The sequence below is a fragment of the Haliotis rubra genome, unplaced genomic scaffold (assembly GCF_003918875.1).
Source record: "Haliotis rubra isolate DU_JTF1 unplaced genomic scaffold, ASM391887v1 Scf106, whole genome shotgun sequence".
Classification (NCBI taxonomy): domain Eukaryota; kingdom Metazoa; phylum Mollusca; class Gastropoda; order Lepetellida; family Haliotidae; genus Haliotis; species Haliotis rubra.
This window is the reverse complement of record NW_025764959.1, coordinates 6,900-30,985: the sequence shown is the minus strand read 5'-3', so window position 1 is coordinate 30,985 and position 24,086 is coordinate 6,900. Positions and strand designations below refer to the sequence as shown.

The 24,086-nt window shown below is 41.1% G+C and overlaps 5 protein-coding genes across 5 annotated transcripts; all 5 read right to left on the bottom strand.

Moving 5' to 3' along the window:
* Positions 1–1,129: 1,129 nt before the first annotated feature.
* LOC124278008 lies at positions 1,130–1,904 on the bottom strand. Its single transcript, XM_046713740.1, has 2 exons — positions 1,737–1,904; positions 1,130–1,600 (listed from the first exon to the last, which is right to left on the bottom strand). Exons 1-2 carry the CDS (start codon positions 1,816–1,818, stop codon positions 1,206–1,208), a joined length of 477 nt encoding a protein of 158 aa, XP_046569696.1. The 5' UTR covers positions 1,819–1,904; the 3' UTR covers positions 1,130–1,205.
* A 370-nt stretch (positions 1,905–2,274) lies between these two features.
* On the bottom strand, positions 2,275–2,973 carry LOC124277729. Its single transcript, XM_046713457.1, has 2 exons — positions 2,806–2,973; positions 2,275–2,669 (listed from the first exon to the last, which is right to left on the bottom strand). Exons 1-2 carry the CDS (start codon positions 2,885–2,887, stop codon positions 2,275–2,277), a joined length of 477 nt encoding a protein of 158 aa, XP_046569413.1. The 5' UTR covers positions 2,888–2,973.
* Positions 2,974–5,724: 2,751 nt separating this feature from the next.
* LOC124277718 lies at positions 5,725–6,466 on the bottom strand. The gene is made up of 2 exons (XM_046713445.1): positions 6,256–6,466; positions 5,725–6,119 (listed from the first exon to the last, which is right to left on the bottom strand). The coding sequence occupies exons 1-2, from the start codon at positions 6,335–6,337 to the stop codon at positions 5,725–5,727; spliced, it is 477 nt and encodes a 158-aa protein (XP_046569401.1). The 5' UTR covers positions 6,338–6,466.
* A 229-nt stretch (positions 6,467–6,695) lies between these two features.
* On the bottom strand, positions 6,696–7,490 carry LOC124277997. Its single transcript, XM_046713729.1, has 2 exons — positions 7,329–7,490; positions 6,696–7,189 (listed from the first exon to the last, which is right to left on the bottom strand). Exons 1-2 carry the CDS (start codon positions 7,408–7,410, stop codon positions 6,795–6,797), a joined length of 477 nt encoding a protein of 158 aa, XP_046569685.1. The 5' UTR covers positions 7,411–7,490; the 3' UTR covers positions 6,696–6,794.
* A 10,681-nt stretch (positions 7,491–18,171) lies between these two features.
* Positions 18,172–18,986, bottom strand: LOC124277988. Its single transcript, XM_046713718.1, has 2 exons — positions 18,855–18,986; positions 18,172–18,718 (listed from the first exon to the last, which is right to left on the bottom strand). Exons 1-2 carry the CDS (start codon positions 18,934–18,936, stop codon positions 18,324–18,326), a joined length of 477 nt encoding a protein of 158 aa, XP_046569674.1. The 5' UTR covers positions 18,937–18,986; the 3' UTR covers positions 18,172–18,323.
* Between the last annotated feature and the right edge of the window lie 5,100 nt (positions 18,987–24,086).

Sequence of the window (24,086 nt, the reverse complement as noted above, 5' to 3'; positions counted from 1 at the left end):
AATCCCTGTTAAAGTAGGCAAAGTCAAAGTATGGACTGTATTGTCTGCATTTCTTTGACGTAGCACCTTATTTGTTAACCTCACCATTTCTACCTCTTCTTACATCATAAATATATATCACGAATGATCTGAGACTTTTGTATGTGGATATTGTCCATCTGAAACAATACTTGGTGAACGTCAGATTGTTTGAAACCTTACCATATAAAGATGTGTATATATAGTTTGAAGACAGTTCATGTGTGTTAGATTGGGTAGAAAGTACATCTTGAATACATATGTGACAATTCTGTTGGAGAGTTGCACAGGACAACGTAATACAACTCTATCATGTGTAAATGTTGCTTTGAATACACAATAATGTAAAAGGGCATTGTACAGATGGGACCAGCTTGCTAACTGAGCCCATTTCAATGATGACCACTGTCTTGTGTAAGGATGTTCCGATCTTTCGTGTTCTGTTTCTTCAGGGGAATGTTGTACACCGAGTGCTTTTTCTTGAAATACTTTTGACTTGTGCTGATGCCAATTTGAAAGATTCAGTTTTCTTTTGCATTGTATGCTGTATGCATTAACAGTTTTTAACCTCCTAGGTTCAGCCCAAGCACTGGGGCATGTTCATTTCAAAAGGATAGAGTACAGTCGAAAGGATGACATTACGAAACATTCGGTATGAGAGATAGAGTATTTTGGGTGGTTTTCTTCAATCATTATGATATGTCATGGTCATTTATATGGTCAAAGGAATGACAACGGTTGAAAATGTTATGCTGTGGCGTAGCCGGAGTTGTGTAAGATGGAAATCCCATCGTCAATATCTAAATGTGTTTCATTTTAGTTGGTTATTATCCATGGCTTTTAGCTACATTTATTGGACAGAATAGATTATTGGGCATGACACCGTCAGAACCCGCGCAAAATGACGAAAGGCGTGAAACTGTGAGATGCCATCTTGAATGAATCGTTTCTCTCTTAGTATCAAAAGAGCTTTCTATACTAATGTCTGTCCTCAAGATGTCGTGAACGTGTCAGCAAATGACAAAGATTATAATATCGACTTCATTATTTTATTTCATCAACATAACCATCAACAAGCAATTATGGTTACAATATAACAGGATGTTCTTTGCACAACATTTCTGAACAAGAACAATAACAAAGTTAATGTAGCACTAGCTGATGTGGCCAGGAACTTGTGATTTCCCTTAAGCGTGTCTATGAAGTGCACAGTCGTCTACAGACAAAGCTCGACTGAGAGTCGTCATATCGTAGCTGCTGTCGTTGGTGTAGAGGTCTTCCTCGTCTTCGTCGTCCTCACTGTATGAGCTGTCGACCTCGGGTTCGGTGAAGGAAGCGTCATCGTCATTGAAGGAAGTTTCAGCATTCCAATCCGCCTCTGTATCCCTTTCTCCAGAAACATCTTTGGTGATGGCATTTACACAGGCCTGCACCTCTTGCCACTTGATTTGTCTGTAGATGGTAAACATCTCCTTCACACCTTCCAGTACCCATCGTCTCTGGATCAGCTGTTCACCTCGAATTATACAGTTGTTGGAGGAGTTGGCCGTCATCTTTTGCATCAGCTTGTACACCTGCATGTCTGAAAAAAAGTAAAACGGGGTAATTAGAAGTCTTGGTAGAGATGATCAAAATAAAGTCATGAGGTTTTCAATTTTAAAGGTCAGAGTACTAAACATTGGCATTTTTACAGGCAGATAAGAAGTGTTGATATTTACCTAATGTCAGGATCTCTTTCACTGCATTGTCATGGGCAACAAGGAGACCTCTCAGCTTGATGGCAACTTGAACTGGATCCATTTTCTAGGGCTTATCTACACAATTCTGGACTGATATCGGGCCTATAGCTAATACTGTAGGAAGTCAGTGACGCTCTGATAATTGAAAGAGGGGTGATCGGTCCTGCAGGCTGAGATGGAGTGAAGTACATCGGACTCTGGGAAACCTTTATACTTGCCCTCAGTACAAACAAGTGGGGATTTATACATCAAAGAGATGCCATCTTGAATGAATCGTTTCTCTCTTAGTATCAAAAGAGCTTTCTATACTAATGTCTGTCCTCAAGATGTCGTGAGCGTGTCAGCAAATGACAAAGATTATAATATCGACTTCATTATTTTATTTCATCAACATAACCATCAACAAGCAATTATGGTTACAATATAACAGGATGTTCTTTGCACAACATTTCTGAACAAGAACAATAACAAAGTTAATGTAGCACTAGCTGATGTGGCCAGGAACTTGTGATTTCCCTTAAGCGTGTCTATGAAGTGCACAGTCGTCTACAGACAAAGCTCGACTGAGAGTCGTCATATCGTAGCTGCTGTCGTTGGTGTAGAGGTCTTCCTCGTCTTCGTCGTCCTCACTGTATGAGCTGTCGACCTCGGGTTCGCTGAAGGAAGCGTCATCGTCATTGAAGGAAGTTTCAGCATTCCAATCCGCCTCTGTATCCCTTTCTCCAGAAACATCTTTGGTGATGGCATTTACACAGGCCTGCACCTCTTGCCACTTGATTTGTCTGTAGACGGTAAACATCTCCTTCACACCTTCCAGTACCCATCGTCTCTGGATCAGCTGTTCACCTCGAATTATACAGTTGTTGGAGGAGTTGGCCGTCATCTTTTGCATCAGCTTGTACACCTGCATGTCTGAAAAAAAGTAAAACGGGGTAATTAGAAGTCTTGGTAGAGATGATCAAAATAAAGTCATGAGGTTTTCAATTTTGAAGGTCAGAGTACTAAACATTGGCATTTTTACAGGCAGATAAGAAGTGTTGATATTTACCTAATGTCAGGATCTCTTTCACTGCATTGTCATGGGCAACAAGGAGACCTCTCAGCTTGATGGCAACTTGAACTGGATCCATTTTCTAGGGCTTATCTACACAATTCTGGACTGATATCGGGCCTATAGCTAATACTGTAGGAAGTCAGTGACGCTCTGATAATTGAAAGAGGGGTGATCGGTCCTGCAGGCTGAGATGGAGTGAAGTACATCGGACTCTGGGAAACCTTTATACTTGCCCTCAGTACAAACAAGTGGGGATTTATACATCAAAGAGATGCCATCTTGAATGAATCGTTTCTCTCTTAGTATCAAAAGAGCTTTCTATACTAATGTCTGTCCTCAAGATGTCGTGAGCGTGTCAGCAAATGACAAAGATTATAATATCGACTTCATTATTTTATTTCATCAACATAACCATCAACAAGCAATTATGGTTACAATATAACAGGATGTTCTTTGCACAACATTTCTGAACAAGAACAATAACAAAGTTAATGTAGCACTAGCTGATGTGGCCAGGAACTTGTGATTTCCTTAAGCGTGTCTATGAAGTGCACAGTCGTCTACAGACAAAGCTCGACTGAGAGTCGTCATATCGTAGCTGCTGTCGTTGGTGTAGAGGTCTTCCTGGTCTTCGTCGTCCTCACTGTATGAGCTGTCGACCTCGGGTTCGGTGAAGGAAGCGTCATCGTCATTGAAGGAAGTTTCAGCATTCCAATCCGCCTCTGTATCACTTTCTCCAGAAACATCTTTGGTGATGGCATTTACACAGGCCTGCACCTCTTGCCACTTGATTTGTCTGTAGATGGTAAACATCTCCTTCACACCTTCCAGTACCCATCGTCTCTGGATCAGCTGTTCACCTCGAATTATACAGTTGTTGGAGGAGTTGGCCGTCATCTTTGCATCAGCTTGTACACCTGCATGTCTGAAAAAGTAAAACGGGGTAATTAGAAGTCTTGGTAGAGATGATCAAAATAAAGTCATGAGGTTTTCAATTTTGAAGGTCAGAGTACTAAATATTGGCATTTTACAGGCAGATAAGAAGTGTTGATATTTACCTAATGTCAGGATCTCTTTCACTGCATTGTCATGGGCAACAAGGAGACCTCTCAGCTTGATGGCAACTTGAACTGGATCCATTTTCTAGGGCTTATCTACACAATTCTGGACTGATATCGGGCCTATAGCTAATACTGTAGGAAGTCAGTGACGCTCTGATAATTGAAAGAGGGTGTGATCGGTCCTGCAGGCTGAGATGGAGTGAAGTACATCGGACTCTGGGAAACCTTTATACTTGCCCTCAGTACAAACAAGTGGGGATTTATACATCAAAGAGAGCGTTTTGGAAGCCAGTGGCGAGATCAAAGCTATACTGCAACTTCATTGGGCTTTGATCGAAATGGGATCTCATTGTCCACTTTGAAGCACCAATCATGTGCTTGTCAAAACAAGCTTAATTTGTAGTAAAGGGAGGTCTGAGGAAAGTTCAACCAATCCAATCTCGTTATCTCGGGAATATCAATCAGCGTTTCTTGATAAAGTCGGGATTAATCTAACGGTGCCCTTCGTCGTCTTACTTCTAATGCATTGGCTTTTGTTGGTAGGGGAGAAGGCCGCTGACAAAAACATAGCAACAGAAAACGTCTTATGCTTCACGAAACCTCTATTTGTAATAAATAAGAACGACAAAACCACTTGCACAATAACAGAAAATCCCTGTTAAAGTAGGCAAAGTCAAAGTATGGACTGTATTGTCTGCATTTCTTTGGACGTAGCACCTTATTTGTTAACCTCACCATTTCTACCTCTTCTTACATCATAAATATATATTACGAATGATCTGAGACTTTTGTATGTGGATACTGTCCATCTGAAACAATACTTGGTGAACGTCAGATTGTTTGAAACCTTACCATATAAAGATGTGTATATATAGTTTGAAGACAGTTCATGTGTGTTAGATTGGGTAGAAAGTACATCTTGAATACATATGTGACAATTCTGTTGAGAGTTGCACAGGACAACGTAATACAACTCTATCATGTGTAAATGTTGCTTTGAATACACAATAATGTAAAGGGCATTGTACAGATGGGACCAGCTTGCTAACTGAGCCCATTTCAATGATGACCACTGTCTTGTGTAAGGATGTTCCGATCTTTCGTGTTCTGTTTCTTCAGGGGAATGTTGTACACCGAGTGCTTTTTTCTGAAATACTTTTGACTTGTGCTGATGCCAATTTGAAAGATTCAGTTTTCTTTTGCATTGTATGCTGTATGCATTAACAGTTTTAACCTCCTAGGTTCAGCCCAAGCACTGGGGCATGTTCATTTCAAAAGGATAGAGTACAGTCGAAAGGATGACATTACGAAAACATTCGGTATGAGAGATAGAGTATTTTGGGTGGTTTTCTTCAATCATTATGATATGTCATGGTCATTTATATGGTCAAAGGAATGACAACGGTTGAAAATGTTATGCTGTGGCGTAGCCGGAGTTGTGTAAGATGGAAATCCCATCGTCAATATCTAAATGTGTTTCATTTTAGTTGGTTATTATCCATGGCTTTTAGCTACATTTATTGGACAGAATAGATTATTGGGCATGACACCGTCAGAACCCGCGCAAAATGACGAAAGGCGTGAAACTGTGAGATGCCATCTTGAATGAATCGTTTCTCTTTAGTATCAAAAGAGCTTTCTATACTAATGTCTGTCCTCAAGATGTCGTGAACGTGTCAGCAAATGACAAAGATTATAATATCGACTTCATTATTTTATTTCATCAACATAACCATCAACAAGCAATTATGGTTACAATATAACAGGATGTTCTTTGCACAACATTTCTGAACAAGAACAATAGCAAAGTTAATGTAGCACTAGCTGATGTGGCCAGGAACTTGTGATTTCCTTAAGCGTGTCTATGAAGTGCACAGTCGTCTACAGACAAAGCTCGACTGAGAGTCGTCATATCGTAGCTGCTGTCGTTGGTGTAGAGGTCTTCCTCGTCTTCGTCGTCCTCACTGTATGAGCTGTCGACCTCGGGTTCGGTGAAGGAAGCGTCATCGTCATTGAAGGAAGTTTCAGCATTCCAATCCGCCTCTGTATCCCTTTCTCCAGAAACATCTTTGGTGATGGCATTTACACAGGCCTGCACCTCTTGCCACTTGATTTGTCTGTAGATGGTAAACATCTCCTTCACACCTTCCAGTACCCATCGTCTCTGGATCAGCTGTTCACCTCGAATTATACAGTTGTTGGAGGAGTTGGCCGTCATCTTTTGCATCAGCTTGTACACCTGCATGTCTGAAAAAAAGTAAAACGGGGTAATTAGAAGTCTTGGTAGAGATGATCAAAATAAAGTCATGAGGTTTTCAATTTTAAAGGTCAGAGTACTAAACATTGGCATTTTTACAGGCAGATAAGAAGTGTTGATATTTACCTAATGTCAGGATCTCTTTCACTGCATTGTCATGGGCAACAAGGAGACCTCTCAGCTTGATGGCAACTTGAACTGGATCCATTTTCTAGGGCTTATCTACACAATTCTGGACTGATATCGGGCCTATAGCTAATACTGTAGGAAGTCAGTGACGCTCTGATAATTGAAAGAGGGTGTGATCGGTCCTGCAGGCTGAGATGGAGTGAAGTACATCGGACTCTGGGAAACCTTTATACTTGCCCTCAGTACAAACAAGTGGGGATTTATACATCAAAGAGATGCCATCTTGAATGAATCGTTTCTCTCTTAGTATCAAAAGAGCTTTCTATACTAATGTCTGTCCTCAAGATGTCGTGAGCGTGTCAGCAAATGACAAAGATTATAATATCGACTTCATTATTTTATTTCATCAACATAACCATCAACAAGCAATTATGGTTACAATATAACAGGATGTTCTTTGCACAACATTTCTGAACAAGAACAATAACAAAGTTAATGTAGCACTAGCTGATGTGGCCAGGAACTTGTGATTTCCCTTAAGCGTGTCTATGAAGTGCACAGTCGTCTACAGACAAAGCTCGACTGAGAGTCGTCATATCGTAGCTGCTGTCGTTGGTGTAGAGGTCTTCCTCGTCTTCGTCGTCCTCACTGTATGAGCTGTCGACCTCGGGTTCGGTGAAGGAAGCGTCATCGTCATTGAAGGAAGTTTCAGCATTCCAATCCGCCTCTGTATCCCTTTCTCCAGAAACATCTTTGGTGATGGCATTTACACAGGCCTGCACCTCTTGCCACTTGATTTGTCTGTAGATGGTAAACATCTCCTTCACACCTTCCAGTACCCATCGTCTCTGGATCAGCTGTTCACCTCGAATTATACAGTTGTTGGAGGAGTTGGCCGTCATCTTTTGCATCAGCTTGTACACCTGCATGTCTGAAAAAAGTAAAACGGGGTAGGTAATTAGAAGTCTTGGTAGAGATGATCAAAATAAAGTCATGAGGTTTTCAATTTTGAAGGTCAGAGTACTAAACATTGGCATTTTTACAGGCAGATAAGAAGTGCTGATATTTACCTAATGTCAGGATCTCTTTCACTGCATTGTCATGGGCAACAAGGAGACCTCTCAGCTTGATGGCAACTTGAACTGGATCCATTTTCTAGGGCTTATCTACACAATTCTGGACTGATATCGGGCCTATAGCTAATACTGTAGGAAGTCAGTGACGCTCTGATAATTGAAGGAGGGTGTGATCGGTCCTGCAGGCTGAGATGGAGTGAAGTACATCGAACGAACGAAATTTGAAGTTTTACGTCGGCTTTTAGCGTGGCCAATATCGCCGACGGGGTAGGTGGGGTTGATATATAAATTAATTAATGATGTAGTAATAGGGATAAACCACCATACCCAAAAAAATGTAAATTATGGGGGATTAAACTTAGGTAGTTTTAGAATAAAAGTAGTTAAAATATGATATAAATAAATAAAAGCCGAAATTATAAAGAGAGACAGAAAAATAAAGCAGTTGTTATTAATAAGAGGAGTTGGAATAAATACGGGGTAGTAAAAGTTGGGTGAGGGGGTGACGGGGGTGGGGGTGGGGTGGGAGTGAGTGTAGAATGAGTGTATAGCATATTGGGGATATGATGTGGTGATACAGTTATGCTGTAGTTATTTAATATAGGGGCCTAATAAAGAAAGAAAAAATGAGTTGAAACGGGGGTGGGGGTGGGGGTGAGGGGACGGTAAGGCAAAGGCCGTGTCTGTGGTAAAAACTGTTGTGAACTGGCTTGGGGCTGAGGTCGTGACCTTTGTACATGAGGGCTGGAGCTAGGTTTGTTTATGCTTTAGTGGTTGCTGATTGGCTGGGAGAGGCGCGGACCTTTTAGCGGAAATAGGACAACTATAAATAAATGAATTTGTTTCCCAGGTCTAAATGAGCAGGCTTATGTTGGTGGTAGGGTATGAGTATAGAGAAGTGAGATTTTGGGTGCCTGGTCTAAATATATAGGCTATTGAAAGGTAGTATGTTGAGGATTGTTTGGGAGGATCTAAATTTTATTTATTATATTTGAGTTTTGGATAAAGGTGGCTATGGCATGGAGTACATTTGGCGGGTTAAAAGGATTTAAAAGTAGCTGTATGTTGTTGTGATATTTAGTTGGAATGCTGGTGTGTAGTTGTGTGATGTTTGTTTGTTGGAGGTGGCAGTTTGTGAATATGTGTTCAATGGTTTCAGGTTGATTGCAATGTGTGCATAATCCATCTGGGTGTCTGTTTTGTTTGTATAATGGATGATTTAAGTTTGTAATGCCAGTGATTAATCTTGTGATGAGTGTGTCCATGTGTTTGTTGCTTGAGTAGGTGAGTGTTTTGGTGATAGGTTTAGTTATGATTGCTTTGACCCAGGTGGATTTGTTTGTGTTAAGGTTGTGTTGGTAGTTTTGGTTGATTATGTGGTGTTTGATGAGTTGTTTTATTTCGGTTTTGGATGTATGAAATTTAATGGGTGGAGAGTTTTGTGTGGTGGCTAGTTTGGCTGCTATGTCTGCTGTGTTATTTCCTTTGTTGTGTGTGTGAGCTGGAATCCACATTAGTGTTATGTTTTTATTTAGTTGTTGGAGTGAGTTGGTTTGTATAATTATGTTGTGTATTAAGTCGTTTCGTGCTTTTGAGTGCTTGTGTTGAAGTTGTTTGATGGCGCTGAGAGAGTCTGTAAGTAATAGGATGTTGGTGTGGGGCATAGTGGGGATGAGGTGAAGTGCTGATAGGATTGCTGTGAGTTCTGCTGTGTTAATGTTTGTGTGGTTTGTATAATGGAGGTTTGTTGTTAGGGGGGGTGTTTGGTTTACATGGATGCCTATGCCTATGCGTTTGTTTGTGCCGATTGAGGCGTCTGTATAAATCTGGGTATGGTTGGGATAATTTAGGTTGATGTGGGTTTGGATGAGGTTTGTTTTGGTTTGAGTGTCTGTGGGTTTAGGGAGATTTTGGAGTGTTTCTACTAGGGTGATATCTGTAGGGGGTGGGGGTTTGTCATGAATGTAGCTTGTTATGGGAGGTGTGTGTTGGATGGTGTTTAGATGGTGTGAGTGAAGCAGACTGTTGAGGTGAGTGAGTAGGGGGGCTTTGTTTGGGTTGTTTTTAAATTTTTTGATAGTAGATTTTTTTAATGTTTGTGTATTTAGTTGTGATAAGTTTGTAGATTGGGTTGTGTTGGGCCCCAGCCCAGTAATTGAGTGCGGTTTGATTTATTCGTGTTTTGATTGAAGGGATGCCTGTGAGTAAGAGAAGAGTGTTGTGGGAGGTACCAGTCCTAGTGCCTAGGGCTTGTTTAAGGGCTTTATACTGAATTGAGTTTAATTTTTGAAGGTTGGTTGGGGAGATAGAGTGGAGGACCGGAGCAGCATAGTCCAGTCTAGACTGTATCAGAGTTTTGTATATACTAATAAGTGTTTGTTTGTCGGCTCCCCAGTTTGTGCCGCTGATGGCTCGCATGAGATTTAGATCTTTTTGACATGAGTTGACCAAGTTATTAATATGGGGTGTCCATGTCATGTGTTGGTCGAAAGTTACACCTAAGAATTTTGCCTCTTTTTCGAACTTGATTTCTTGGTTATTGAGATGAAGTTTGGGTGTATAATTTTGCATTCTTTGTTTTTTGAATATGATGCCCACGGTTTTTTTAACGTTAATGTGGAACCCCCCATTTCTGGGCCCAGTTTTGGATGTGGTTTAGCATTCTTTGAGATTTGATTGTGGCTTGTTTTCCTGAGGTGGATGATGTCCAAAATGAAATGTCATCAGCAAATTTAGCAGTAGAAATTTCTGGCCACTTGTCCGGAAAAATGTCATTTATCATAAAATTGAATAGTGTTGGGGAAATTATGCCCCCTGGGGTTCCATTTTCTAGTGGGAAAGGGTCCGAGACAGTGTTGTGTGATTTGACTATTATTTGTCTGTTATTAAGAAATGCTTGAATGAAATTTAGAATCCGCCCGTGTATGGCATTTTCTTGTAGTTTTGTATTAGGCCGTTGTGCCAGATCATGTCGAAAGCTTTGCTGAAATCTATAAAATGGCCAGCGTGTATTGTTTTTGTGCTTGGGCTACCTTTATATCATGTTCCAAATGTAAAATGTGATCCAAAGTTTGCCTATTAGGAGTGAAGCCACTCTGGTCCTGCTTAATTAGGTTATGGGTTTGAATTTGGTGTTTTAGTCTATTGTTTACTATAGACTCTAAAGTTTTACATAGGTGTGAGGTAAGGGAGATGGGTCGAAATGAATCTGGGGAGTTTATGGGTTTCCCTGGCTTTAGGATTGGTACCACCTTGGCTGTTTTCCATGAAGATGGTATGTTTCCTGTGGTCCAGATATGGTTGAATAGGGTGAGTGTTAAGTTTAGGATGTTTGGTGGAAGTTTGTTTAGTATGGTGTATGTAATGTTATCTGGACCAGGGCTGAGGCTGTTTTTATGTTTTAAGGCTGCCTTAAGTTCGTGTATGTTTATGTTTTTGTTTATAGGTAGATGTGAGTGGGGTGGTTCAGGTGAGTAGGGTGGGTGTTTTTAATGGTGTTTTGGAAGTTAGCTGTGTAATTGGTGGAGCTGCTAGTGTCCGAGAAATGGGCAGCAACAGCATTAGCTTTATCTTTGTTTGTGGGGAGGTTCGGAAGGTTAGGTTGAATAATGGATTTGGAATTTCCCCTGTATGGCTTTAAATTTTTCCACATTTTTCTAGAGTTATGTTGATTTAGCCTGAGGGTTGAGCAAAATTTTCTCCAATGTTCCTTTTGCTGCCTTGATTAATTGTTTTGTATTATTTCTGAGTTTTTAGCTAAATGTAATTTGGAACGGTCCCTCTTTGATTTATTAAGGGCCTTTTTCTTGCCTTCTGGCGTTAATTATGTCTTGGCTCCACCATGGGACTGTTTTTGTGCTTGAGTGGTCCGGAAATGTGGGTATGCATGTATTTGTTATATTGATGATGGTGTTTGTGAGTTGTGAATTAAAAGTTTCTATGTCAGTGTTTATAATGTTTGATGGGTCGATTTGATTGCAGAGTTTGGTGAATTTGTTCCAGTCTGCTTTGTGTATATTGTATTTGATTTCGGCGCTAGAAGTGGGGGTAGTTTGGGGGTTTGTATGTGATCTCTGGTGTAAGAAGTGAAGATATGGTGATTTTATGGGGCAGTGGTCACTGCCCCATGTGTCTGCATGTACCTCCATAGGCAAGCTTTTGAGTATGTGGGGGTGGTGATTGTAAGATCTATTGCAGTTGGAGATTGGGTGTGGGAGAGAGGGTATCTGGTGGGTTGATTGTCGTTTAGTGTGATGAGGTTGTGGTCGTCTAGCCAGTTAGTTAGGAGAAAACCGTTATTATCAGTATAGGGTTTTGTGCCCCATAATGGGTGGTGAGAGTTTAGGTCCCCGAGGATAAAGGTGTTGGGCGTTAAGAATTTTGCGATATTGTCTAAATCTTGGGGTATAAGTTTGATAGAGGGTCTTCTGTAGGTATTTATGAAAGTTAATAGTTTATTATTTATTGTAGTTTTTATTGCCAGGACTTCTAAGTTAGTAGTTTGAATGTCAATTTCTGAATAATTGAGTTTATTTGAGATGAATATTCCCAGTCCCCCTGCTGGGGGACCTGGGAGATTTATTGGCCGGGGTCTATCCTTCCTGATATAATTGTAGCCTGGGATTTTGAAGGCGAATTTTGGTGAAAGTTTTGTTTCTTGTAAGAATATTATTTGGGGCGAAATTTTGTTTTGGGCGATGAGTGCCTTAAGCTCATGCCCGTTTGCTCGGAGGCCGTTACAATTCCATTGTATCAGAGCCATGACTGCGGTAATTTGGAATATGATATTATAATAAGCCATGGATGGGGCAGAAATTTTGAAGAGAGGGTTGAAGTGCTAGGGTAGCTTAGTGGTGGGTTGTTTTATGAGAGGGATTTAACTGCTATGATGAGACTAGCTAGACTCTTGTGATATATTTTGTTTCTGCGTGCAATGTTGTGTAATTTTTTGGCTGTGGGGTTGTTCATGAGTATTGCTGCAGTGATGAATTCAATAATGAGGTTTAAATTGTGGGTTATTTTTTGTAAGTGAGTGTGAGATTTGTTTGTGGGGCAGATGTAGTGGATTTTTTGGGTGGAGTGACCGGGTTTTTGGTGAAGCGGTGAAGGAGGGTTGGGGGATGGAAGATGTGGGGGAGTGGTTGGATGGGGGTTTAGTGGGTGGGGGGCAGTTTTGGAACGGGGTTGTTTGGGTGGGTTTGATGGGGTGGGGTTGGGAGGAGGGAGTAGTGGTTTTGATGGGTTGGGGATTTGGAGGTGGGTACTTGGTGGTGGGTTGGGGTTTGGGTTTATTGGGTTGGGGCGGGGTGGGTTAAGGCGTTTGGGGAGGTTTGGATGTTGGGGGAGGGGATGGTGGTTGGGAGGGAGGTAGGGATGGAGGTTGGCGGGGTTTGTGGGATTTGGTAGGGCGGGTGGGGGCGTGGTAGGAAGGGGCGGAGGTGTTTGTGGAAGAGGAGATGTTTGAGGGAGAGGAGGACGATAGTGATAGTAGGGAGTAATTGTTTTGTGGGTGTAAGTTGCAGGTTTGGGCAGGTCAGTTTGTTTGAGGTGCTTGTTGATTTTTAATATTTGTGTCTGTTTTATGGGGCAGGTGTTTTGATTTGCAGAGTGTCCTTGTATTTGGCAGTGTATGCAATATGTAGTGTGGGTGCATTCTGTGATGTCATGCATGTCTGACCCGCATTTTGGGCATAGTGAATAGTTTTTACAGTTGTCTGTTGTGTGATTGAATTGAAAGCAGTTTTTACATTGTGTTGGGTTTTTTACGGATGGGGTGTACTTTGTAGTTTAATGCGCCAAATGTGATGTAGGTTGGTAGGGTGGTTGATTGAAATGTGAGGAAGGTTATCTGGGTATTGGGGTTGTTTGCGGATGGTTGTTTTGTGTTTATTGTTTTGTAGTCTGTGATTTTGGGTTGGTTTGTGATGGTATTTGCAATGTGTATGTATTCTTGAATGTCTGTTGGTGTTTCCCTGTTGTCGATGTGAATGACCCCCTGTGTTTGTGTCTGCCACCTCGGTTTCTCCCATTTTATTGTGTTTCCGTCTATTAAAGTGTGTTTGAGTGTGTTGTTGAGTGAATGTTCATCTGGAAATGTTACTTTGAAACCTCTGCCACAGAAGTTTATGTATTTGTAAGTGATGTGTTGTTTCTTGAGGCAGAGGGCAAATTTGTTTGTAGAGTATGTGTGATTTAGGGGTGTATTGGTGTTGGTGGCGAATGCTAGGAGTAGGTATTTGGTTGGTTGTGGCTGCGGTGGGGTGTCTTGGTCACATGTTTTTTTGTTGGATTGTTGGGTTGCTTCGGGAGAAATGTGAGGGCGTTTTTTGTTTGGTTGGGTGTTGGGTTTTATGGGTGGTGGTGGTGTTGGTAGGGGTTTGGCAGTTTCCATGGGTTGGGGTGGGAGTAGGTGGTCTAGATTTATGCCGAAGTCTATGGGTATGGGGTTGATGTTGTTTGGAGAGGTGAGTTGTGGGAAGTCTTTAATTGGCGTGGAGAAGAGTGATGTGGAAGGTAGTGGGGAGGACATGTTGGGGGTGGGGTGGGGGGAGGGGTTTGAAAGTTGGGGAGGGGGCAGTGGGTGTGGGTAGAGTGTTACATGTACTATATACAGAATGCACAAAATAAACATATAAGGTGAAAGACAAAGATAAAGTATTTACAAAATGATTGATGAGATTAAGTATTTACAGTTTATGAAATAAATAGTAGGCAAGTTATACTTGCTGTTTGAGGGGGGCCGGAGCCCGAAGAGCCAGTGGCTAGGCGCCCTTGCCGGTGCTATTGGTTGAGAAAGTCAGTGAACAGTGTGGGTAGAAATGGCGACGCCAGGGTCGAGTGAGTGTGCGATTTCGAATTTGATGCTGCGGCTTGTTACGCTTTTCCGGCTCCAAGGACGCTGATCAATGAATGAATGAATGTGTGAATGAATGAATGTCAGTGAAGTACATCGGACTCTGGGAAACCTTTATACTTGCCCTCAGTACAAACAAGTGGGGATTTATACATCAAAGAGAGCGTTTTGGAAGCCAGTGGCGAGATCAAAGCTATACTGCAACTTCATTGGGCTTTGATCGAAATGGGATCTCATTGTCCACTTTGAAGCACCAATCATGTGCTTGTCAAAACCAGCTTAATTTGTAGTAAAGGGAGGTCTGAGGAAAGTTCAACCAATCCAATCTCGTTATCTCGGGGAATATCAATCAGCGTTTCTTGATAAAGTCGGGATTAATCTAATGGTGCCCTTCGTCGTCTTACTTCTAATGCATTGGCTTTTGTTGGTAGAGGGAGAAGGCCGCTGACAAAAACATAGCAACAGAAAACGTCTTATGCTTCACGAAACCTCTATTTGTAATAAATAAGAACGACAAAACCACTTGCACAATAACAGAAAATCCCTGTTAAAGTAGGCAAAGTCAAAGTATGGACTGTATTGTCTGCATTTCTTTGACGTAGCACCTTATTTGTTAACCTCACCATTTCTCTACCTCTTCTTACATCATAAATATATATCACGAATGATCTGAGACTTTTGTATGTGGATATTGTCCATCTGAAACAATACTTGGTGAACGTCAGATTGTTTGAAATCTTACCATATAAAGATGTGTATATATAGTTTGAAGACAGTTCATGTGTGTTAGATTGGGTAGAAAGTACATCTTGAATACATATGTGACAATTCTGTTGGAGAGTTGCACAGGACAACGTAATACAACTCTATCATGTGTAAATGTTGCTTTGAATACACAATAATGTAAAAAGGGCATTGTACAGATGGGACCAGCTTGCTAACTGAGCCCATTTCAATGATGACCACTGTCTTGTGTAAGGATGTTCCGATCTTTCGTGTTCTGTTTCTTCAGGGGAATGTTGTACACCGAGTGCTTTTTCTTGAAATACTTTTGACTTGTGCTGATGCCAATTTGAAAGATTCAGTTTTCTTTTGCATTGTATGCTGTATGCATTAACAGTTTTTAACCTCCTAGGTTCAGCCCAAGCACTGGGGCATGTTCATTTCAAAAGGATAGAGTACAGTCGAAAGGATGACATTACGAAACATTCGGTATGAGAGATAGAGTATTTTGGGTGGTTTTCTTCAATCATTATGATATGTCATGGTCATTTATATGGTCAAAGGAATGACAACGGTTGAAAATGTTATGCTGTGGCGTAGCCGGAGTTGTGTAAGATGGAAATCCCATCGTCAATATCTAAATGTGTTTCATTTTAGTTGGTTATTATCCATGGCTTTTAGCTACATTTATTGGACAGAATAGATTATTGGGCATGACACCGTCAGAACCCGCGCAAAATGACGAAAGGCGTGAAACTGTGAGATGCCATCTTGAATGAATCGTTTCTCTCTTAGTATCAAAAGAGCTTTCTATACTAATGTCTGTCCTCAAGATGTCGTGAACGTGTCAGCAAATGACAAAGATTATAATATCGACTTCATTATTTTATTTCATCAACATAACCATCAACAAGCAATTATGGTTACAATATAACAGGATGCTCTTTGCACAACATTTCTGAACAAGAACAATAACAAAGTTAATGTAGCACTAGCTGATGTGGCCAGGAACTTGTGATTTCCCTTAAGCGTGTCTATGAAGTGCACAGTCGTCTACAGACAAAGCTCGACTGAGAGTCATCATATCGTAGCTGCTGTCGTTGGTGTAGAGGTCTTCCTGGTCTTCGTCGTCCTCACTGTATGAGCTGTCGACCTCGGGTTCGGTGAAGGAAGCGTCATCGTCATTGAAGGAAGTTTCAGCATTCCAATCCGCCTCTGTATCCCTTTCTCCAGAAACATCTTTGGTGATGGCATTTACACAGGCCTGCACCTCTTGCCACTTGATTTGTCTGTAGATGGTAAACATCTCCTTCACACCTTCCAGTACCCATCGTCTCTGGATCAGCTGTTCACCTCGAATTATACAGTTGTTGGAGGAGTTGGCCGTCATCTTTTGCATCAGCTTGTACCACCTGCATGTCTGAAAAAGTAAAACGGGGTAATTAGAAGTCTTGGTAGAGATGATCAAAATAAAGTCATGAGGGTTTTCAATTTTGAAGGTCAGAGTACTAAATATTGGCATTTTACAGGCAGATAAGAAGTGTTGATATTTACCTAATGTCAGGATCTCTTTCACTGCATTGTCATGGGGCAACAAGGAGACCTCTCAGCTTGATGGCAACTTGAACTGGATCCATTTTCTAGGGCTTATCTACACAATTCTGGACTGATATCGGGCCTATAGCTAATACTGTAGGAAGTCAGTGACGCTCTGATAATTGAAAGAGGGTGTGATCGGTCCTGCAGGCTGAGATGGAGTGAAGTACATCGGACTCTGGGAAACCTTTATACTTGCCCCTCAGTACAAACAAGTGGGGATTTATACATCAAAGAGAGCGTTTTGGAAGCCAGTGGCGAGATCAAAGCTATACTGCAACTTCATTGGGCTTTGATCGAAATGGGATCTCATTGTCCACTTTGAAGCACCAATCATGTGCTTGTCGAAACAAGCTTAATTTGTAGTAAAGGAGGTCTGAGGAAAGTTCAACCAATCCAATCTCGTTATCTCGGGAATATCAATCAGCGTTTCTTGATAAAGTCGGGATTAATCTAACGGTGCCCTTCGTCGTCTTACTTCTAATGCATTGGCTTTGTTGGTAGAGGAGAAGGCCGCTGACAAAACATAGCAACAGAAAACGTCTTATGCTTCACGAAACCTCTATTTGTAATAAATAAGAACGACAAAACCACTTGCACAATAACAGAAAATCCCTGTTAAAGTAGGCAAAGTCAAAGTATGGACTGTATTGTCTGCATTTCTTTGACGTAGCACCTTATTTGTTAACCTCACCATTTCTCTACCTCTTCTTACATCATAGATATATATCACGAATGATCTGAGACTTTTGTATGTGGATATTGTCCATCTGAAACAATTCTTGGTGAACGTCAGATTGTTTGAAACCTTACCATATAAAGATGTGTATATATAGTTTGAAGACAGTTCATGTGTGTTAGATTGGGTAGAAAGTACATCTTGAATACATATGTGACAATTCTGTTGGAGAGTTGCACAGGACAACGTAATACAACTCTATCATGTGTAAATGTTGCTTTGAATACACAATAATGTAAAAGGGCATTGTACAGATGGGACCAGCTTGCTAACTGAGCCCATTTCAATGATGACCACTGTCTTGTGTAAGGATGTTCCGATCTTTCGTGTTCTGTTTCTTCAGGGGAATGTTGTACACCGAGTGCTTTTTCTTGAAATACTTTTGACTTGTGCTGATGCCAATTTGAAAGATTCAGTTTTCTTTTGCATTGTATGCTGTATGCATTAACAGTTTTTAACCTCCTAGGTTCAGCCCAAGCACTGGGGCATGTTCATTTCAAAAGGATAGAGTACAGTCGAAAGGATGACATTACGAAACATTCGGTATGAGAGATAGAGTATTTTGGGTGGTTTTCTTCAATCATTATGATATGTCATGGTCATTTATATGGTCAAAGGAATGACAACGGTTGAAAATGTTATGCTGTGGCGTAGCCGGAGTTGTGTAAGATGGAAATCCCATCGTCAATATCTAAATGTGTTTCATTTTAGTTGGTTATTATCCATGGCTTTTAGCTACATTTATTGGACAGAATAGATTATTGGGCATGACACCGTCAGAACCCGCGCAAAATGACGAAAGGCGTGAAACTGTGAGATGCCATCTTGAATGAATCGTTTCTCTCTTAGTATCAAAAGAGCTTTCTATACTAATGTCTGTCCTCAAGATGTCGTGAACGTGTCAGCAAATGACAAAGATTATAATATCGACTTCATTATTTTATTTCATCAACATAACCATCAACAAGCAATTATGGTTACAATATAACAGGATGCTCTTTGCACAACATTTCTGAACAAGAACAATAACAAAGTTAATGTAGCACTAGCTGATGTGGCCAGGAACTTGTGATTTCCCTTAAGCGTGTCTATGAAGTGCACAGTCGTCTACAGACAAAGCTCGACTGAGAGTCATCATATCGTAGCTGCTGTCGTTGGTGTAGAGGTCTTCCTGGTCTTCGTCGTCCTCACTGTATGAGCTGTCGACCTCGGGTTCGGTGAAGGAAGCGTCATCGTCATTGAAGGAAGTTTCAGCATTCCAATCCGCCTCTGTATCCCTTTCTCCAGAAACATCTTTGGTGATGGCATTTACACAGGCCTGCACCTCTTGCCACTTGATTTGTCTGTAGATGGTAAACATCTCCTTCACACCTTCCAGTACCCATCGTCTCTGGATCAGCTGTTCACCTCGAATTATACAGTTGTTGGAGGAGTTGGCCGTCATCTTTTGCATCAGCTTGTACACCTGCATGTCTGAAAAAAAGTAAAACGGGGTAATTAGAAGTCTTGGTAGAGATGATCAAAATAAAGTCATGAGGTTTTCAATTTTGAAGGTCAGAGTACTAAATATTGGCATTTTTACAGGCAGATAAGAAGTGTTGATATTTACCTAATGTCAGGATCTCTTTCACTGCATTGTCATGGGCAACAAGGAGACCTCTCAGCTTGATGGCAACTTGAACTGGATCCATTTTCTAGGGCTTATCTACACAATTCTGGACTGATATCGGGCCTATAGCTAATACTGCAGGAAGTCAGTGACGCTCTGATAATTGAAAGAGGGTGTGATCGGTCCTGCAGGCTGAGATGGAGTGAAGTACATCGGACTCTGGGAAACCTTTATACTTGCCCTCAGTACAAACAAGTGGGGATTTATACATCAAAGAGAGCGTTTTGGAAGCCAGTGGCGAGATCAAAGCTATACTGCAAACTTCATTGGGCTTTGATCGAAATGGGATCTCATTGTCCACTTTGAAGCACCAATCATGTGCTTGTCAAACAAGCTTAATTTGTAGTAAAGGGAGGTCTGAGGAAAGTTCAACCAATCCAATCTCGTTATCTCGGGGAATATCAATCAGCGTTTCTTGATAAAGTCGGGATTAATCTAACGGTGCCCTTCGTCGTCTTACTTCTAATGCATTGGCTTTTGTTGGTAGGGAGAAGGCCGCTGACAAAAAACATAGCAACAGAAAACGTCTTATGCTTCACGAAACCTCTATTTGTAATAAATAAGAACGACAAAACCACTTGCACAATAACAGAAAATCCCTGTTAAAGTAGGCAAAGTCAAAGTATGGACTGTATTGTCTGCATTTCTTTGACGTAGCACCTTATTTGTTAACCTCACCATTTCTCTACCTCTTCTTACATCATAGATATATATCACGAATGATCTGAGACTTTTGTATGTGGATATTGTCCATCTGAAACAATTCTTGGTGAACGTCAGATTGTTTGAAACCTTACCATATAAAAGATGTGTATATATAGTTTGAAGACAGTTCATGTGTGTTAGATTGGGTAGAAAGTACATCTTGAATACATATGTGACAATTCTGTTGGAGAGTTGCACAGGACAACGTAATACAACTCTATCATGTGTAAATGTTGCTTTGAATACACAATAATGTAAAAGGGCATTGTACAGATGGGACCAGCTTTGCTAACTGAGCCCATTTCAATGATGACCACTGTCTTGTGTAAGGATGTTCCGATCTTTCGTGTTCTGTTTCTTCAGGGGAATGTTGTACACCGAGTGCTTTTTCTTGAAATACTTTTGACTTGTGCTGATGCCAATTTGAAAGAATTCAGTTTTCTTTTGCATTGTATGCTGTATGCATTAACAGTTTTAACCTCCTAGGTTCAGCCCAAGCACTGGGGCATGTTCATTTCAAAAGGATAGAGTACAGTCGAAAGGATGACATTACGAAACATTCGGTATGAGAGATAGAGTATTTTGGGTGGTTTTCTTCAATCATTATGATATGTCATGGTCATTTATATGGTCAAAGGAATGACAACGGTTGAAAATGTTATGCTGTGGCGTAGCCGGAGTTGTGTAAGATGGAAATCCCATCGTCAATATCTAAATGTGTTTCATTTTAGTTGGTTATTATCCATGGCTTTTAGCTACATTTTATTGGACAGAATAGATTATTGGGCATGACACCGTCAGAACCCGCGCAAATGACGAAAGGCGTGAAACTGTGAGATGCCATCTTGAATGAATCGTTTCTCTAGTATCAAAAGAGCTTTCTATACTAATGTCTGTCCTCAAGATGTCGTGAACGTGTCAGCAAATGACAAAGATTATAATATCGACTTCATTATTTTATTTCATCAACATAACCATCAACAAGCAATTATGGTTACAATATAACAGGATGCTCTTTGCACAACATTTCTGAACAAGAACAATAACAAAGTTAATGTAGCACTAGCTGATGTGGCCAGGAACTTGTGATTTCCCTTAAGCGTGTCTATGAAGTGCACAGTCGTCTACAGACAAAGCTCGACTGAGAGTCATCATATCGTAGCTGCTGTCGTTGGTGTAGAGGTCTTCCTGGTCTTCGTCGTCCTCACTGTATGAGCTGTCGACCTCGGGTTCGGTGAAGGAAGCGTCATCGTCATTGAAGGAAGTTTCAGCATTCCAATCCGCCTCCTGTATCCCTCTCCAGAAACATCTTTGGTGATGGCATTTACACAGGCCTGCACCTCTTGCCACTTGATTTGTCTGTAGATGGTAACATCTCCCTTCACACCTTCCAGTACCCATCGTCTCTGGATCAGCTGTTCACCTCGAATTATACAGTTGTTGGAGGAGTTGGCCGTCATCTTTGCATCAGCTTGTACACCTGCATGTCTGAAAAAAAAGTAAAACGGGGGTAATTAGAAGTCTTAATGCAGAGATGATCAAAATAAAGTCATGAGGTTTTTCAATTTTTGAAGGTCAGAGTACTAAATATTGGCATTTTTACAGGCAGATAAGAAGTGTTGATATTTACCCCAATGTCAGGATCTCTTTCACTGCATTGTCATGGGCAACAAGGAGACCTCTCAGCTTGATGGCAACTTGAACTGGATCCATTTTCTAGGGACTTATCTACACAATTCTGGACTGATATCGGGCCTATAGCTAATACTGTAGGAAGTCAGTGACGCTCTGATAATTGAAAGAGGGTGTGATCGGTCCTGCAGGCTGAGATGGAGTGAAGTACATCGGACTCTGGGAAACCTTTATACTTGCCCTCAGTACAAACAAGTGGGGATTTATACATCAAAGAGAGCGTTTTGGAAGCCAGTGGCGAGATCAAAGCTATACTGCAACTTCATTGGGCTTTGATCGAAATGGGATCTCATTGTCCACTTTGAAGCACCAATCATGTGCTTGTCAAAACAAGCTTAATTTGTAGTAAAGGGAGGTCTGAGGAAAGTTCAACCAATCCAATCTCGTTATCTCGGGGAATATCAATCAGCGTTTCTTGATAAAGTCGGGATTAATCTAACGGTGCCCTTCGTCGTCTTACTTCTAATGCATTGGCTTTGTTGGTAGAGGGAGAGGGCCGCTGACAAAAACATAGCAACAGAAAAACGTCTTATGCTTCACGAAACCTCTATTTGTAATAAATAAGAACGACAAAACCACTTGCACAATAACAGAAAATCCCTGTTTAAAGTAGGCAAAGTCAAAGTATGGACTGTATTGTCTGCATTTCTTTGACGTAGCACCTTATTTGTTAACCTCACCATTTCTCTACCTCTTCTTACATCATAGATATATATCACGAATGATCTGAGACTTTTGTATGTGGATATTGTCCATCTGAAACAATACTTGGTGAACGTCAGATTGTTTGAAACCTTACCATATAAAGATGTGTATATATAGTTTGAAGACAGTTCATGTGTGTGTTAGATTGGGTAGAAAGTACATCTTGAATACATATGTGACAATTCTGTTGGAGAGTTGCACAGGACAACGTAATACAACTCTATCATGTGTAAATGTTGCTTTGAATACACAATAATGTAAAAGGGCATTGTACAGATGGGACCAGCTTGCTAACTGAGCCCATTTCAATGATGACCACTGTCTTGTGTAAGGATGTTCCGATCTTTCGTGTTCTGTTTCTTCAGGGAATGTTGTACACCGAGTGCTTTTTCTTGAAATACTTTTGACTTGTGCTGATGCCAATTTGAAAGATTCAGTTTTCTTTTGCATTGTATGCTGTATGCATTAACAGTTTTAACCTCCTAGGTTCAGCCCAAGCACTGGGGCATGTTCATTTCAAAGGATAGAGTACAATTCGAGAAAGGATGACATTCTGAAACATTAGGTATGAGAGATAGAGAGTATTTTGGGTGGTTTTCTTCAATCATTATGATATGTCATGGTCATTTATATGGTCAAAGGAATGACAACGGTTGAAAAATGTTATGCTGTGGCGTAGCCGAGAGTTGTGTAAGATAAAATCCATCGTCAATATCTAAATGTGTTTCATTTTAGTTGGTTATCCATGGCTTTTTAAGCACATTTATTGGACAGAATAGATTATTGGGCATGACACCCGTCAGAAGCCCGCGCAAAATGACGAAAGGCGTGGAAGATAGGCGAGATGGTGACGCAGTTCGGTCGTTTTCTCCTCTTGGTATCAAAGGCTTGAAGCGGACATCACAATGTTCAAAAGCAGATAACCGAACGATGGATTCCAGCGGCACAACCTCGCTGACAACAAATGACCATGACCTCAACGAAAGGGGCAGCAAATATACCGGAGAATGTTTCATATTTCTATCGCCTGAGTATGCCCAGTGAGCTATGTTAACCACTACGGCTTCTTCGAATGGCATCCTGGCTCGATACGCTGAAAACAGAAGTCGGAACATCAGCTTACAAGACAATGATCGTTCAATCCCCATTTTGTTAACGCTTTACATGATATCCCTGTCTGACGGCATTGTGACGAAGATATTACTTCTTTATGTTCATTCTTCAAACTATATGCGCAACATATTGGATTTCAACAATCTGACGGTTTAAATGATGCTGCAATGCAATACTGACTTTGCCACTACTGGCTACCGAGGGATTTTCTGTTGATATTATCGTTTGTTTTGAATGATGTTCTGTTATCCCCAAAGCGATAAAACCAGAAGCGACTTTATCGATTGTGAACATCGAACTTCCCGCACGAAGTCAGCTTGTTTCGACAAGCAGCGATTGGTGCTCCAGTGAATCCCGTAAATCGAAGTGGCTCAGTTACGTAACGATCGCTGATAATAAATCCCCGCTGTTTATTTGGTGGGGCGTGGGCGGCAAATCTCCGGCGAAAAGAGTTCTTTCAGTGTCGGCTGACGCAGGTTATCGGTGTAATAAACTTCAGATTACTCAAACGCTTATAATCAACATGTATCAGGCTATCGCCGGGCGACGTTGAATTCGCTTCTGTTTTCCCGTTTGAACAACGGATGCAAAATCAAACGTTTGGGACGGACGATCGGTAAATCAGTAACTGACGATAGAGACGGAGGACGAGGCAGGGAGACGCTTCGTGAAGGCAAAGACTTCTGCTCAGAAATCTGGTTCAACTAGTGCTACATTAACTTTGACGTGGCGCAATCACTATTGTTGATGGTATGTTGATGAGATAGACAATGAAGTCATGATGCGTGGATGCCGGTATGAAGCTCTTTATTGAAACATTCCGGAACCGGCATCACTTATAAACGTCGCTCTTTAATAACGTAAACTGGCCAAAAGCCATGGATAACAACGGCAAAATGAAACACTGTTGGGTACAACTCGACAGCGACCGCATGGGGCTATGGTGGAAAAAATGCT